This window comes from Dreissena polymorpha, chromosome 16 (assembly GCF_020536995.1).
Source record: "Dreissena polymorpha isolate Duluth1 chromosome 16, UMN_Dpol_1.0, whole genome shotgun sequence".
Lineage (NCBI taxonomy): Eukaryota > Metazoa > Mollusca > Bivalvia > Myida > Dreissenidae > Dreissena > Dreissena polymorpha.
The window spans coordinates 40,777,078-40,791,981 of NC_068370.1; the positions used below are offsets into that span (position 1 = coordinate 40,777,078).

At 35.8% G+C, this 14,904-nt stretch overlaps 1 protein-coding gene across 3 annotated transcripts in view; it reads left to right on the forward strand.

The window, feature by feature from the left end:
* The first annotated feature begins 5,354 nt into the window (after positions 1 to 5,354).
* The window catches only part of LOC127861982 (vitelline membrane outer layer protein 1-like), a 162,371-nt gene continuing 152,821 nt past the window's right edge, over positions 5,355 to 14,904 (forward strand). The window contains exons 1-3 of one of the 3 annotated variants that reach the window (XM_052400811.1): positions 5,375 to 5,682; positions 6,080 to 6,286; positions 6,560 to 6,990. In XM_052400811.1, coding sequence (XP_052256771.1) covers positions 5,485 to 5,682; positions 6,080 to 6,286; positions 6,560 to 6,850 — 696 coding nt within the window. In that variant the 5' untranslated portion in view covers positions 5,375 to 5,484 and the 3' untranslated portion in view covers positions 6,851 to 6,990. Of the gene's footprint in view, positions 5,683 to 6,079; positions 6,287 to 6,559; positions 6,991 to 14,904 lie in introns of those variants that run through there. The other 2 variants (XM_052400806.1, XM_052400808.1) reach the window with 2 other exon arrangements.

Sequence of the window (14,904 nt, forward strand, 5' to 3'; positions counted from 1 at the left end):
TCTTTTCAGCAATGATCAACAACATTGTTGGTCCAGGAACGGTTAATTACTTTTTGTCAACACTGTATGTTCCAATGATCAATTGAACTTAACGAAAATGGTAACACATGCGGGAAGGACCATTCATCAAGTTTCAACTATCTTCTTTATAGCAGACAGGCTTATAAGATGGAAACGAAGTAGGTATTTCACTGATTTATGTGATTGTTAATGTACAACCAATGTTTTAAGTGTAGCGCGAGCCGCCGACTTCCTGAGACCGCCACCGAGCGCTGTGTGCACGACCTCAAACACACTCATCTATTTCGTTGAGCACTATAAAAATTATAATTTTCCTCAGGCTGCCTGCCTTTTGATTTGGAACTTAAAATAATCGAATCGCTACGAATATTTACAATGCGACCACAGAAGGGACCGATGCCTTCAACGAACCCTCCGGCTTTCGTGAAGCTACTGGCTACCGCCTCCGTTAAGCTACTGTCTTCCGCGAAGCCACTGGCTCTTTGTCACCCCAAGGCCTTAGGTGAAGCTTCCGTCACTGCCTTTTTTGTACGACGTCCGTAGTCTCCAACACTCTGAAAACCCTCTAACCATACAACAGGAACTCAGAAGCCCATGCAGCACCGTTCGAAGTCAACGTAAACACCCAAATGCTTCAGAGCACTGTTCTTTTAGAGTAACGTCCCTTTTCTTCAGATGTTGATCCGCTCGCATACACAGGAGAACTCTCCAACTTGCCGATCTGCGCGTCTTTATATACTAGCGAACAGAGCGCCACCTAGCCAACGGAAAGGCGCGATCAGGAAACTACTGACGTTTCCGAATTCCCTCCACACTCTACGGAGATGACCGATCAGCATTTCTCCTTCACTAACACAGAAACAAGCCGAATATATACGCAGGATTTTACTAGAAACATTCCTTAAATATCAAATACTCTTTAAATGCTTAATACATTTTTTAGCCATACAATTAACTTACTTTATGAAGAACAAGTTACAATTTCATATTGTTTACCTGGCAAATTTAAAACTAAGGTAGGTAATTATACTGTAGCAGTAAAGAAACGCAACGCATCTATTTCGACCACGAATCCTTTCGTTATATAAGTAATAAATAAAATGTAACGTCAATAGTCAGTTTCATATCCAGTAGGGATAATACATGTATTTGGTATTAACATTTGGATGAAGAATGTATATATGTGGTGTTTACACTTTCTTATTAATCCAGTTTAAAAGGGTGTATCATATAAAATACTAGTAATGACATGCTATGTCGTGAATGTCTGAATAAATAAGAACGATGACGCATATCATAATGGATTATGTCACACTTCTCATGAAACACTAATATCAGTTCTTACTCCTATACAAGTGCTTGTGTATTTGACTTCTGTATATGATTGTTTTGTTAAATAACATGAAGAAAATGTTGTCAATTTATAGAAACAACTTTGAAAAGGCTTATTGAAGCCAAATAAATAAGAAAAAAACAAATATTTTTATTTTAATAAATAAAAATGGTTTAAATTATTCATACACAATTTGCAATTATGCATAATTTTCTTCGACTGAAACTTATTGAAGTTCTTATGAACCTGCCTGAATATAACTACATGTACTAGTCAAATATCAACTTCAAAGGAACAATGGTGTTATCTTCTCAGCGATACAGTGTATGCTGATAACCTGTGCAGGAGAAAAATGAAACCAGACAGATTATGGACTCAAATTCAACCCAGAAAAAAGCTAGGAACTTGCAGTCACTGAGTGTTTTTGTTTACAGTCATGTGTTCAATGCTGCAACAACATAAATAGTATAGCTGGCTCTGGACTCAACCTTATGCATCTTAAAATGATCTTTGAACGCGATGGTCTCAAGAACATTTTCATAATGAATAACTCTGACGGTCAGCCCAGGGTCACCAATGCCAAGCGTCTTTTGGAGACACTTATTCCAACCTGTTGAAGTTCTTCAAAGAACTACCATGACACTCATGTATTTGTTTTGTTTGTCATAATAAGTTTAATGCTTAATATCACTAGTATCACTAGTCATTGATAAATTGATGAATCTATTTTTCTTTAAACGTGTTTGATTGATTAAATGTTCATTGTTACTTAATTATTAATGTTCTTATTTCCCTGTAACATTTTCAAGTCTTATTTATCGAAGAACGCAGTTCACGTGCAATTTCATACTAGGTTAGCAAATCTTACTGCACTGAGTAGGTTCCATCTCACACATGATATATGAGATGTATGTATGTTTATATGTTTATGAGTTTATTATAGGCTTTTCATCTTTTTTAATCTATTTATAATAATTTTTGAACATTTAGCTCATCTTTATGCTCACATATAAAAATCTCAAATTCAGTATGGCGTTTCTGGAAAAGGAGGGTAACTTTTATTGTAAAGCGGGAACTTTTCGTTTTCACTGGTGACCCCCATTTTTAGCTCGACTATTATATATGAAATATATATAGTGGAGCTTTCCTACTCACCCCGGCGTCGGCGTGAGCGTGCAAATGTTAAAGTTTGCGTACCACCCCAAATATGTCCTATGTGCCTTGACATATTGCTTAAATATGTTGCATACTTCTTTACCAACATGACCCAACCTATAAACGAGAGCAGACAACTGTATCAAGCATTTTGTAAGAATATAGCCCTTTGTTCACTTGTTTTCTTTTCTTTCATTTTTATGAATGCCGTTAGAGTCCCGGTATAGCTACGGTAAATAAGAAAACCGGCGCTCTGCCGGAATGCCACCGGCATTCACCGAGGCTCAACCGGGGCAGTACCGGCGACGACCAGGTTGAAACCGGGGCGTTGCCGTAGCTCTGCCGGGGTCTGATGCCGGTATAGACACGGTCAGTGGCGGCGGTGTAACGGTATACCGGGGCTCTGCCGGGACGCTGCCGGCTTTCACCGGGGCTCTACCGGTGACAATAAGGGCTATGCGGGACGCTGCCGGCTTTCACCGGGGCACTACCGGCGACAACCGGGGCTCTGCCGGGGCTTGACCGGAATAAACCGTAGCCAGTCCGGGTTGACCGGGACTCTGCCGGGCTGTTGACCGGCTTCAACCGGGCGGCACCTGGAAATAGTGTGACTGCGTTAAAAAATGTCTACGAATCATCCCGGTCCTCGCCGGTCGACCGGCGTTAGCAAACCGGGATGGACCGGGGCTCTACCGGCAAAAGTCAGACTTGGGCTTAAGTGGATTTTCTTTTGTATACACATTACAAAAGAAGTATGAGTGTTTTCCTGATCTGTTAATTATGTAATACAAAACTATTTTAGGCTGTTGAAAGGTATTTATTTGACGCCATTAATAACAGGTTTTTTGCGGCCATGTTGTTGTTGTATAGACCAGTTGAATGTTATTGTTTACATTCGGGATTTTCTGCGTATGCGCTCTCACTGGTTGGCAAAAACACTGGTCACAGTAACGTAAAACATCTATAAAGGGCTCTTGTTTAGTCAATAAATGTGTAATAAGACCGAAATAAACATTAACACTTTTATAAATATAGTGCAAATATATCATATTTAGTACCAAATAGATGTATATACACATAGTGTTATTTTTCATCAGCGATCGATAGTGTCAGAGGTGCATTTTATATAAAACAAAGCCCTAAAAAGCGTAAAACATTACAATTTTTAAAATATTGTGGTGATTTTCTTTTACATTAAATGACAATATTAATACAATGTATCATGCAAACGGAAAAACCCTGCATATTATGCAAATTGAACAAAAAATTGTCTTTGCATGTATATTGAAATCTCTTTACTAGTTATAGGGAGTGATACAAATATAGCATTTATGATAAATGCATATATTTAATTTATTTAACGCAATTACGTTTTACCCTATTGTGATTGCTTTTGTTCATGATGGTGTTTCTTACACTGCAGTAGCCTCATGTACAAGCTTTACACGTAATAGTTGAGTTTAATTTTGCCGGTACCCGTTAAATACCTTACTTGCGTAGCAGTAAAATTGCACAATATTTTAAATGTATAGTTGTTAAATAATGTATTATTATGATTAAAATGCCTAATATATATATATAGTTTCTGTTAATCCATTTCCGACAAATGTCTTCATTTTTAAAATGTTAAAATATTTTATTGAACAAACTGTTCAGTATTTTAGCTTTAAAATTTTGCTTAATTGACTATATATACCAAGAGATGACATGGAGGTAGCGTAACTTGTGTTTAATGACCAGACACTCGTCTGCCACATGTGGTTTATTCAGGGACCCAAGTTTAGGTCCCTGGGTTTTACTTTATGACACCATGTTTTCTTTGAAATTGTCTGGACAGTATCCGATCATAACGAGATAATCGGTTTGTGATGAACAGAGATGCAATTAAACGACGGGATATCATAGCTGCAACTAAGAGTGTCAAAATTAGTGTGGATAATTAAATAGAACAATTACATTAATCAAGAGAATTTATTTAATGTGTAACAAGGTAAGTTTTTTCAGACATATAAAGGTTCAAATCAGTTACCCTATGTTGCGTACAGAAAAAATACCTATTGGTTGTTTGTTTGCATCCTTATTTGTTAACGTTCATTAAATTTAATTTATTCTGAAAGAATTTCAATTTCTGAGATTTGTTTAAACTAAAAATGGTCGCGAAGAAGAGCAAAGTAGAGAGATTTTTGTGGTTACCACATATCGTGCTCTTAGACAGTGTTCCACTTCCGAGTTTGTTGTGAGTAAAAACGAATAATAACAACAATATAATTAACCGTTCCAAAGATGCATTCCCTTGCATGCTAATGTTTTATATAGACATAATTAGTAAAATTATATTTGATATGTGCATGATTATCATTAAAAACGATGATTTTGTCAACCTTCTCTATATGCGCTTATATGAATTCCACCTCTTTTTGCCAACCAGTGGGCGGAGTCTAAACTTTGCAGGTGCGCGTGACGTCACTCGTCAACTGGTCTATATCTTCACCGCCTATGTAGACGAACCTCTACCAGATATGTAGAGTTGAACAAAAGGTTATCGTTCCCACAACCAGTATCGTGTTGTCCTCCACCGTCTATGTACACTGTAGTATATACACACATATTGTCTTTTCTTGCAGTCTCTGAGCTTCTGCACTCAACCGCTAGGGTCAATCCGTATAAATTTGGACAAAGGGAGAAATTCGGACAAAACATCCTAAATACATTTTACGTCACACTACACCTAGCCCCAGGCCTTCAGCGCCTACAGCGCTTTGATTCTTATACAGCGTTTAGTACACGAAGCAACACTCGTTATCTTCGCAATTGAAATGATGCATTACATTACTAATGACATAAAGCTGCCCTCCAAAGTGTTATAGGCACATGCTGTTGGCTCGTGTCTTATCACTTGTCCTTGATAAAAAGCGTGTACCACATTATTCTCAATGCGCTCAGTTTGCTGTCTGATCTAAACAATTTTTTGTTTAATGAAAAATATGGCCAAACTGTTTTGGATCATATTTCTATACTTTTGTCAGTACAGTTTTATCAAAGGATTCCTGCTTCCAAACGAATTCCGTAACGTTGTTGATATACTCGAAACTAACAACGGTGGTCAGTTTGGAACATGGAGGGATGATCAGTATTGCGCGAGATCAACGTATGCGGTTGGTTATAGAATAAAGGTAACATTATTAATATGCTTAATTAATTAATAGGCAAGTTTCATGCCTAACAAGTGTATTGTGTTATTATGATTGTTTGCCCTACTTTTCTAGGTTTATTTACAGAATTACACTGTTCCATACTTCCTCGGCTGAGATCTTTGCTACGTCGGCTTAATTTGCCTAACACCATTTACTTTATATGTCTGCTAGACCAGATTCAAAATTATCCTGTTAACTGAATTCCCAGTAGTGGAGCGTGTTTCGGATTTGTTCACTTCGGTCCAATTATCACAACGCAGCACACCACTTGTGTTCTTTTTAATTGATTTATATTTTATTTAATTATATTTGTATTAAAACTTTACATCAAGTAACATCGGTTTTCTTCCAAATACTATAGCAAGTTCCTTTCAAGGTTCAATCAAGTCAGGGAAGCGATGACGATACAGCTCTCAATGGCATAACTTTGGTATGTGCAACTGTCAATGGTTCTTTCGGTGGCGACATCACCTCTGGTATTGGAGAGTTCGGTTCATGGCATAGTCCTGCGTACTGTCCACACGATGATCCACATGGCGTCGAAGTCATGGTTCAATTCCGGTTAAAAGTTGAACCAGACATGGTAAGTTCATAAAACATATGCCTGCACTAGCCGTATATGGTAAAAACTGGGGGGTTTTATGGCGTGTATGTTTCTGTTACAGTTATTTATTGAAAGCAAACACGTATGCTAAGATTTCAGTTAACACGGGGTGTTGCAAATGGTCAACTTTTTAAAAATATAAATATGATTTTTTTGGTATTTTGCTTAGCATGCTCTAGACGCAAAAGTATAAACCTGTTTTATATTGATGTATTTTTAAGTTACTTTCTACAACTTAATTTGCCCCAAAAGGGAGGCGATGATGACACGTCCGCAAACGATATCGAGTTCCAATGCTGGGACTTACACGCCAGACTCCATACTGTACCCACAGTGAGCAACGTCAATGATCAGGGAGGTCAACTAGCAGGAGACACTGTACACGCCCCGGGAGGCCTAGCCAACGGTAACTGGGCCTCAAGCAATAGGTGTCCGGTGAACTCCGCCATCTGTGGCATTCAAACAAGGGTGGAGACCTTTCTTTCCGACAGAGGCGATGACTCCGCTCTGAATGACGTTAAATTCTTTTGTTGTCAGGATTAGAACAATCTACTTTGATGTAGAATACGTACCAAACTTTACAGAAGTTTTCTTATTTAAAATAATAAAGCACCTAACTAATGGTTTAAACATATTATTTACTAAAATGCATTTAATAACTGAATAAATCATGGTATTGCAATGACTTGACCTTAAACACGTATATTGTGGTCATCAAAGACTAGTTTGGGATTGACTTCGTTAGTAAGTTTTGAATCGGTGATTTTCTATGAAGAATAGGCAGGAGAGACTGTTGTATTACTATTTTTAAACAGTTACATGAACATGTAAGTATCATATACCAGTTACAGTAAGTAAAAGTTATTTAACAAATAACATTTTACATCAAAGACATGTGTTACAGATATGTTGGTATTTTGGGGGAAAAACTGATCCCTTTTAATACTTCCTTTTGAAAAATAGATTGGTTTCATTTAGTTATACTAGATTTCTCAAATCAATATTAATTAGGCCTGTTGTAAGATGTACATATCAATATGGAACTATATTGATAACAGTCAACATATGTGTACATTATTGCCAGTTTACCAGGGATTTACGGGATGCGTCAAATAAGCATTAATTCCGAGTCAGCATTCATCCGATTTGTGTCATTGTCGTCATGTCGGCGGCACAATCTTTATGAAATACAAGATGGACAACTCCACTACGGTGTATTTTACAACGCTGTGCAAGTTGCCTTTCTTTCATAAGTGTTGGCCAATATTAGGCTCGCTCGCTTTCTCTTGTTAAGTACATGAAAAATACTTGAACAATTATCAAACACATGTAATGCATTTGCGCTGGTAGCGATATTAAGTGATACTAAGAACAGCCAATCGAGATTAAATGTTGTTGTTTTTTAACAGAAACCTGAAATCATCGATCTGAGTCCTACGGTCTTTTATAACCCTTCTGTTTAGGCAAATTTGAATAATGATAAATAAAAACTAATTATTTATTGAAATGCAACCTTTTGTCTTTACAAATGAATATTTTGTATAAAATCAACTTTATATGCAAGGTGATAAGGTCTGTTTTAAGTTATATGGTTTTACATTGTGAAAGATACGTCAGAGTAAAATGTACAATCGTTTGTCATCGCTTCCACTGTGAAGAGTTTGGGGAAACAGATGAGTTGGGCTCCATTCCTTCTACACTGACACTGAACTGTATAAGCCACTGCGGAAAATGATTCTGTCGCAGATGAATAGGGGTTCGTTACTTGTGTAATGACCTAAAATTCACCGGCGAGAAATTCCTAACACAGATTAATAGGGCTTCATAACATTTATAATCCACTATGAATCGAGCCGAAAACTAATATCATTGCACTGCTAATGACGTATTACAAATTGTACCTTATATGTCTGCATCAAATCTTAAATATAACGTGCTCGTCTGCATCTTAAGCTAACCTCAAACGCGATCTCATGCTGAACGATAAGATAGAAATACACAACCAAGCTTTGTAATTTGGGCCTTTCACAACCTAATTGCGACTCTTTTCGACCTTGCACGACGATAATCTGAATGTAAAAACTTTATGATGCTTTGTCTCAAAAAATGTTAAATAAACAAGAAATATTTGAGTTACCAATTGTAATGTACTCTCCTTTTTTATATTAAATTTGAATTGTGATATCAGCATATGGCTAATGTTCACTTAACTGTTAATGAATAATTCTGGTCAATTATGAGGTTTGGAGCTCCTTAAAACTGACTTAAACCTTAATTAAGTGCTTGTGCATTGATCCTCGTTTCGTTCATTGGTGTGCGTGTGTTGTGTACGTGTGTGCCCGGTCTGATGTATTTGTTATGTGCTTCACTGAGCGTTTGAGAGGAAGATAGTCTAAATCGGCAAAAAGCAACGAATACAAAACATGCTTGTGTATTAGCAGAAAATAACCTCCGTCCAATTGCCATCAAAACGTTCGTTTATATAAAAGTGTTCTTAATATTCATTTTTGCCGCGTATTAAAACAAGCTGACGACGCGACACCATGTATTATGCAATTCTTTAAAAAAAAATGTTTAAATGTTGCAAAACGCTGAATATCCAATCATCAGTTAGTACCATCCAATAAATTACCATATCATAACGGTTTTCATAACTTAAGAACTGGATAAAGAAGGTATTAGAAAGTTGTTTACCACAGTGATAAATTCGCTCTTAAATTAATTATGAAATACCATGTTCTCGCTCAAGTTGTGATTCTCTTAGGGTGTCATGTAAAACTCAATTTTCATTTCAATCCAGCTAAGTGACCCGGCTACTGTGCCCTGGGCTTGGTATATATAATAGTTAGGCGTGCTCAAGAAATAAAGAGATGGTTGTATCAAAATTCTATCTTTCTTAATAGTATTGTTGTATTTTCAGTTGAAAGGTTATTAACCTAGCCGGGGAGAAAGTTGTAGATTTGCGTATAATTCTTTTAACTTTTGCCGCTGACCTGACCATACATGTTTAGTTCTTGAAAACTTTCAATCAATATTGTTTTACAGAGAAGTGGAAAATAACGTCCAATTAATGAAGCGAGTAGGCCTAATTACTGAGGCGTTTTATTAGGAGAAATTCCCAATATTTTTTATGTTTGATTTTGTGATATTATAATATTTACTACAATGAAAGCCGCGGCGTGTCTTCCTTGCTTCGTCGTCTTTATGTGCCAGTGTAACGTGATCATCAACTACCAGATCGAGGCGTCCGTAAGGGCGTGCAATTATATGCTCCCCGCGGGTCATCGCGTGGACGATAACAGATAACAATCTCTATTAGAAACAGACGCTTAACTAGCGTTTTTTTCTGTAATACGAATTTCATGCATGTTCTTTCACGTATGAATTCGGTTATTGCGTTAAATGATGCTTGCAATAAACTTACGCCGGGGCCCGTATTCACCAACAAATGCCTAGGCTCACAATAACGAATAATCTTAAAACTTTAATTTTCTAGTAGAATAATACAGTTTAATATGGCATGGAATAGAACTCCTATAAATACAAAGTTTATCACAAGGAACAATTCACTTTTGTTTTAAAGATCATTTAAGCCATTATATATTCATAAGCTAAACATATTTCTCTTGGACTTAAGTCTATTCTTAATTATTATAGGTGAACCATTAAAATATTTTACACTATAAGTTACATATCTTATTAGTTTACTCTTTTTAAATAAATACAATTTGAAACACAAAGATGGGTCAGCGTTAAAATAACTGTTTGTAACTTTGTATTGCTTGAACATTTGGAGTCGATAACTATCAGCAAGAAAGTTAAAGTTTTACAGAAACAACTTCTTTTTCGTAACAAACAAAGACCTACTCACATTAGCTTGCACGGTTTAGATTTTACCAGTTCAGACAAAGAAGCTTACATTAGATCATGTGGGGGAGTGAGAGCTGGAGACTTGTACTTAAAATCAAGTGTAGAGGGCAAAGTCAGCGGATTATTTACACGTGGACACAATCATAAAGACGGATGTAAACAATACGTTATAATTGTACGTTGATTGCAATGACTTTCGTCACGATCTGTTGGAGACTTTGTACAATCTGAATATCAAAAGTCTCTAGGTGGATGATAAAATAAGTAGTTGTTTGGTGACTTTTTTATATCCTGTGATATCGCATTCTCGCCATCGTATTGTCGCACTGTCGTTATCGTATTGTCGCATTCTCGTCATCGTACTCTCGCGTTCTCGCATTCTCGCCCTCTGGATTTTAATGTGTTACCACGAAGGCACTAGCGTTATTCCGTAATCTCCGAAGTAGACGTTTAGATTTGAGATAATAACGGTTTCCCCGAAAAACATGCCTCCTCGTGCGAATTCGGAGTGGTGGGGAACGCGACTGCTTGTGGATTTCGAGATGCTGGAACTTCATAACAAGTTGCTTTTGTTCACTATTCAGCTACTTTGCAAGCTGTGTGTGGGATGAAACAAAGATGCGATAGTTTTGCATCGTGTTTTGATACTTTCTGGGTGGCATGATTGATTATTTGCTGTTTAAAATTCGAGTGACTGATAAAAAATGAACATATTATTTGTGTGTTTGGAGTCGGAGACATATTTTGCTGAGGTTAATGATGATTTGTATGTTATTATGACCAGTGATCTACATAATATCGGTGGAAAGCATCCTGAACCCCACAGCTATTGCACCATATGTTTCCTGGCCGAGTGGTTGGTTAGTTTCATTCTTATACATGCACAAATATACATGTTTCATTACTTGTGCAAAAAATTTTGATGAACCAATGATCAGTGTCAGTGGTCCTCCTGTCATTGGTCCGTGTGCTTGTTGAAAGTAGAATGGGTCGTACAGCTCCAGTAAGCCGTGGGGCTGTTTTTCGGATATAGATTCTGGGCTTTTTTCAACTTTTGTGATACGACCTTGGCCCCCTCATTTTGTGAACAAAATGAGTCGCGCAGTGTTCCAAATTGTGAAAAATGAGACGCGCACTGTTCAAAATTATGAACAAATAGTCGCTAACTTAAAACAATTATGAAAAAATAGTCGCACAATTTACAAAATTATGATACAATTAGTCGCGGGCTATTCAAACTTGTAAACCAAATAGCTTTGACGGTTCAAAATTGTGCAAAAATGAGTCGTGCATTGTTAACATTTTTTTTCAATATGAGTCGTAAACTGTTCAAAAATGTGTAAAAATGAGTCGCACATTGTTCAAAATTGTGAAAAATGAGTTGCAAGCTGTTCAAAATCGTTAAAAAAGAGTCTCAAACTTTTTTAAATTGTGAGCATTTGATTTGCAAACTCATCACATTTGTGTGAAAAAAGCATTTCGCTAATGAGGGAAAAGGCCCCTAGTCTAGAATGATAACATTTTCAGTTTAAAGAAATTCTTAATTATTTTTTATACAGATTTGTGCATTGCCAGTTTAATATTTTTACAGTTTTGTGATGATTATAATATTGTGTCAAAGTTGTAATTTGTTCAAGTTGTGCTATAAAATTGTTATTAAAAATCTCTATTTTGACTTTTAATCTCATATTGCAATTTTTTTATTTGATTATAATATTTTTTTAATTTTAATGGTAGAAAATTGCAACCATACATTTCGATGGGTCATGATCATTCGCTTAAATTCTTTGCGGCACAGTTCGAGCCTGGGCACTTGAACCGGTCAGAGTCTTTCTCTGCCTCTCAACAGATCCATGATATTCTCCGTCTGCATTCCGGCTCAGCTTAACATCAACCCATCTAATTACTTACTTGAAAAGGTAAAACTTGTTTCCAGGAATTTATTTTTGAAAGTAGTTTTTTATTGGTTGTGCAATTGTTTTATCTTTGAATGTTTATAGATCTAATTTCAAATAAATAGTCTGATTATAATTTATAGATCTAGATTTTTATTTTTATTATTAAAGCAGTTGTGCGATGAGTGTTTTATGATGTTTGTGTAAAGGTTTTTTTATTTTATTGTCAAGCTGACTACCAGACAGCGAGTGCAAACAAAAATTTCCTGTTTGGTTAAAAATATGGAGACGGAAACTTGTTTGTGCAATTTTGATTTCAGACACTTTAAAATTGAAATTTTCATGCCTTTTTAGGCATGAAAGATATTAACAAATTATCCTAATTCATAGTTAAGAATTTTACTACGTCAATGATTATTTATTGTGTATGATATTCACATGCTTGCCTTGCCAGTAAAGCATTTGCATTTGTTAAGTATTAGTTATAAAAAAATAATCTTTGACAAGATGTGAAGGGAATATTTGTCCTTAATCCTTCTTTTGATCATTAATGTCATGTTGTTGTTTTTTAACAAAACGTGTCAAGCATATTTGCGTTAAGGTAAATGTTAATAATTATTGTCTTTATTCGTGTTTGTCTGCAGGAAATGTATATTAGCGGCACACATTTGTATTTGTGTTTTTTCCATCGAGTAATGCTCATTTTATTAATATTTCCCTTTGTTTACATACTTACAAAAATGATTTTAAAAAATCTTGTTTACTAATTGTATGAATAAAATATGAATCAATAAGTTTGTTTACATTTTAAGCAACGTTCCACGCCTACAAAAAGTAGTTCTTAGAATGGGCGGGACTAAACAAACATATAATGCAACAAATTTAATTGTGTCGCATAGTTCGTCGAGACACAATAAACGTAGACAGAGTCCAATTCTGATTTCTTTACGTTATATTTCTGCTTATTCACACAACACAACGTTTTCAAAATGTTTGTCAAATACAAGATACATGCGAAGCCCGCAACGGGCCCAGCCCGCGACAGCAAGCAATAATGCGCCTTCAATGTTCCGCTGCTCAAGTAAGAATGTTTATTAATATAGGTATAAACAACGAAAGCTTTGATAATTGTTACGTATGCAATTCTGACTGGCCGTGTAAAGTCAAGTGTCTGCAACGTAGAGTTGATTTAACGTGTACTATTCTGATTGGCCGTTGGTAAAGCCATGAATCTGCAACATAAATGACGAATGCAACGGACGCATAACGAATAGATACGGAATTGACCGAAGATTGACACATAAGGTAAGCAAATATTCGTTCCTGATGCTTATTGACAGTTTATAACCCGAGGCTATGGAAATGTTCATCCAGGTGGCCGCCTATCAAAGACTGCATGAAATCTGGTACAAATTTCGACTATCATTTTAATCCAACAATGCCCCAAATGTGCGTTTTGTGTGCATTATGTTACAAATTGATTAACACAAATTAGGGCGGAGTTAAAATGCTATTGATGGGCGGAGCTAAAAGCGTTATCGGATGGGGTATCCGATAACACTTAAAAATATAATGTCAGCGCCTTCAACGTAATTGTGCACTAGTGGCAGAATAAAAATCATGTATCTTCGTTGTCGCAGTCACTTCCATCTCCCAAACTGCTTGAAACTCAAAAAAATAATTAATTTGTCTGTATATATCGACCTACAGCTACCTCAGTCATTGAGATAATTTGGTGTATTTTTCTGTAGACTGTCTTAATCAGAACTACGCAACCTGGTGAGCGAACTATCTAAGTTGAATGGATCAGTAAAGTGCATGCTGGAGTTCGGTTTTTATCGTGAAACCGTGAACGGGAGTGACGTTGATAAATACTCGGATAATCAGTTTCCGACAGAGAAGTACAACCTCATCACAAAATAGATGGAAGCTTCAGAGAACGTTGAATTGGAACAATTTAAAGTATCAATACTACTAAAAATCAACGAAAATTTCCTACAATATTTCGTAAACTAAAGTTAAACAAATAAAATCATTGTTTCTTATAGCAATTGTCGAAATTTCAATGCCAGATGTGGTCTGGTAAAATAGATGTTTGTAGATACAAAATGCTCGTTTATATTATTGTTTTGCATATTAAATTCCCTTTTAATTTCCTGCAACGATATCTATTCATACGACACATGAACACAAACATGGTACCATTTTAGTGTTCGTGTGTCGTATGAATAGATATATTCGCGGGAAATTGACATGGAATTATTTGTGTAACAAATAAATAAAAACTAGCTTTTTATATCTACGCAAATCTATGTAAGCATACTGCATCTAGCGTTGACAGTGTGGCTATTGCTATAAGAAACACTGATTGTTTAGGTATTAACTTTATTTTACGAAATACTTTACGACATTTTCATTGATTTTGAGCGTTATAGAGGCTTTAAAATATATGACAATCATAATAACACTACATTTGTATATGTGTTCCTGGAGGTATTGTGGATGACTGTAATCATTGCAATGACACGGCTGATGATGAGTTTCTCCAAAATATCGCAGTTAATATTAATGAGTATACCCACAGTTGGATATCAATTCGACTTCTTATTAAATGTGTTAAAGATCCAATCTAGTCAAGTAATACATGCTATTGCAAGACATGATATTCATATTCATTTGTTTATAATACACTTCCGGAATTGTTTTCAATTCTAAACAAACTGAATAAATATAACATTTAAAGAAACAAGTATTTTGTTAATCTTGCTTACACTTGTTTCGAATATTTGAATTTTTCTTTGCTAACCGTTTATCTATGATAAATTAACGTTA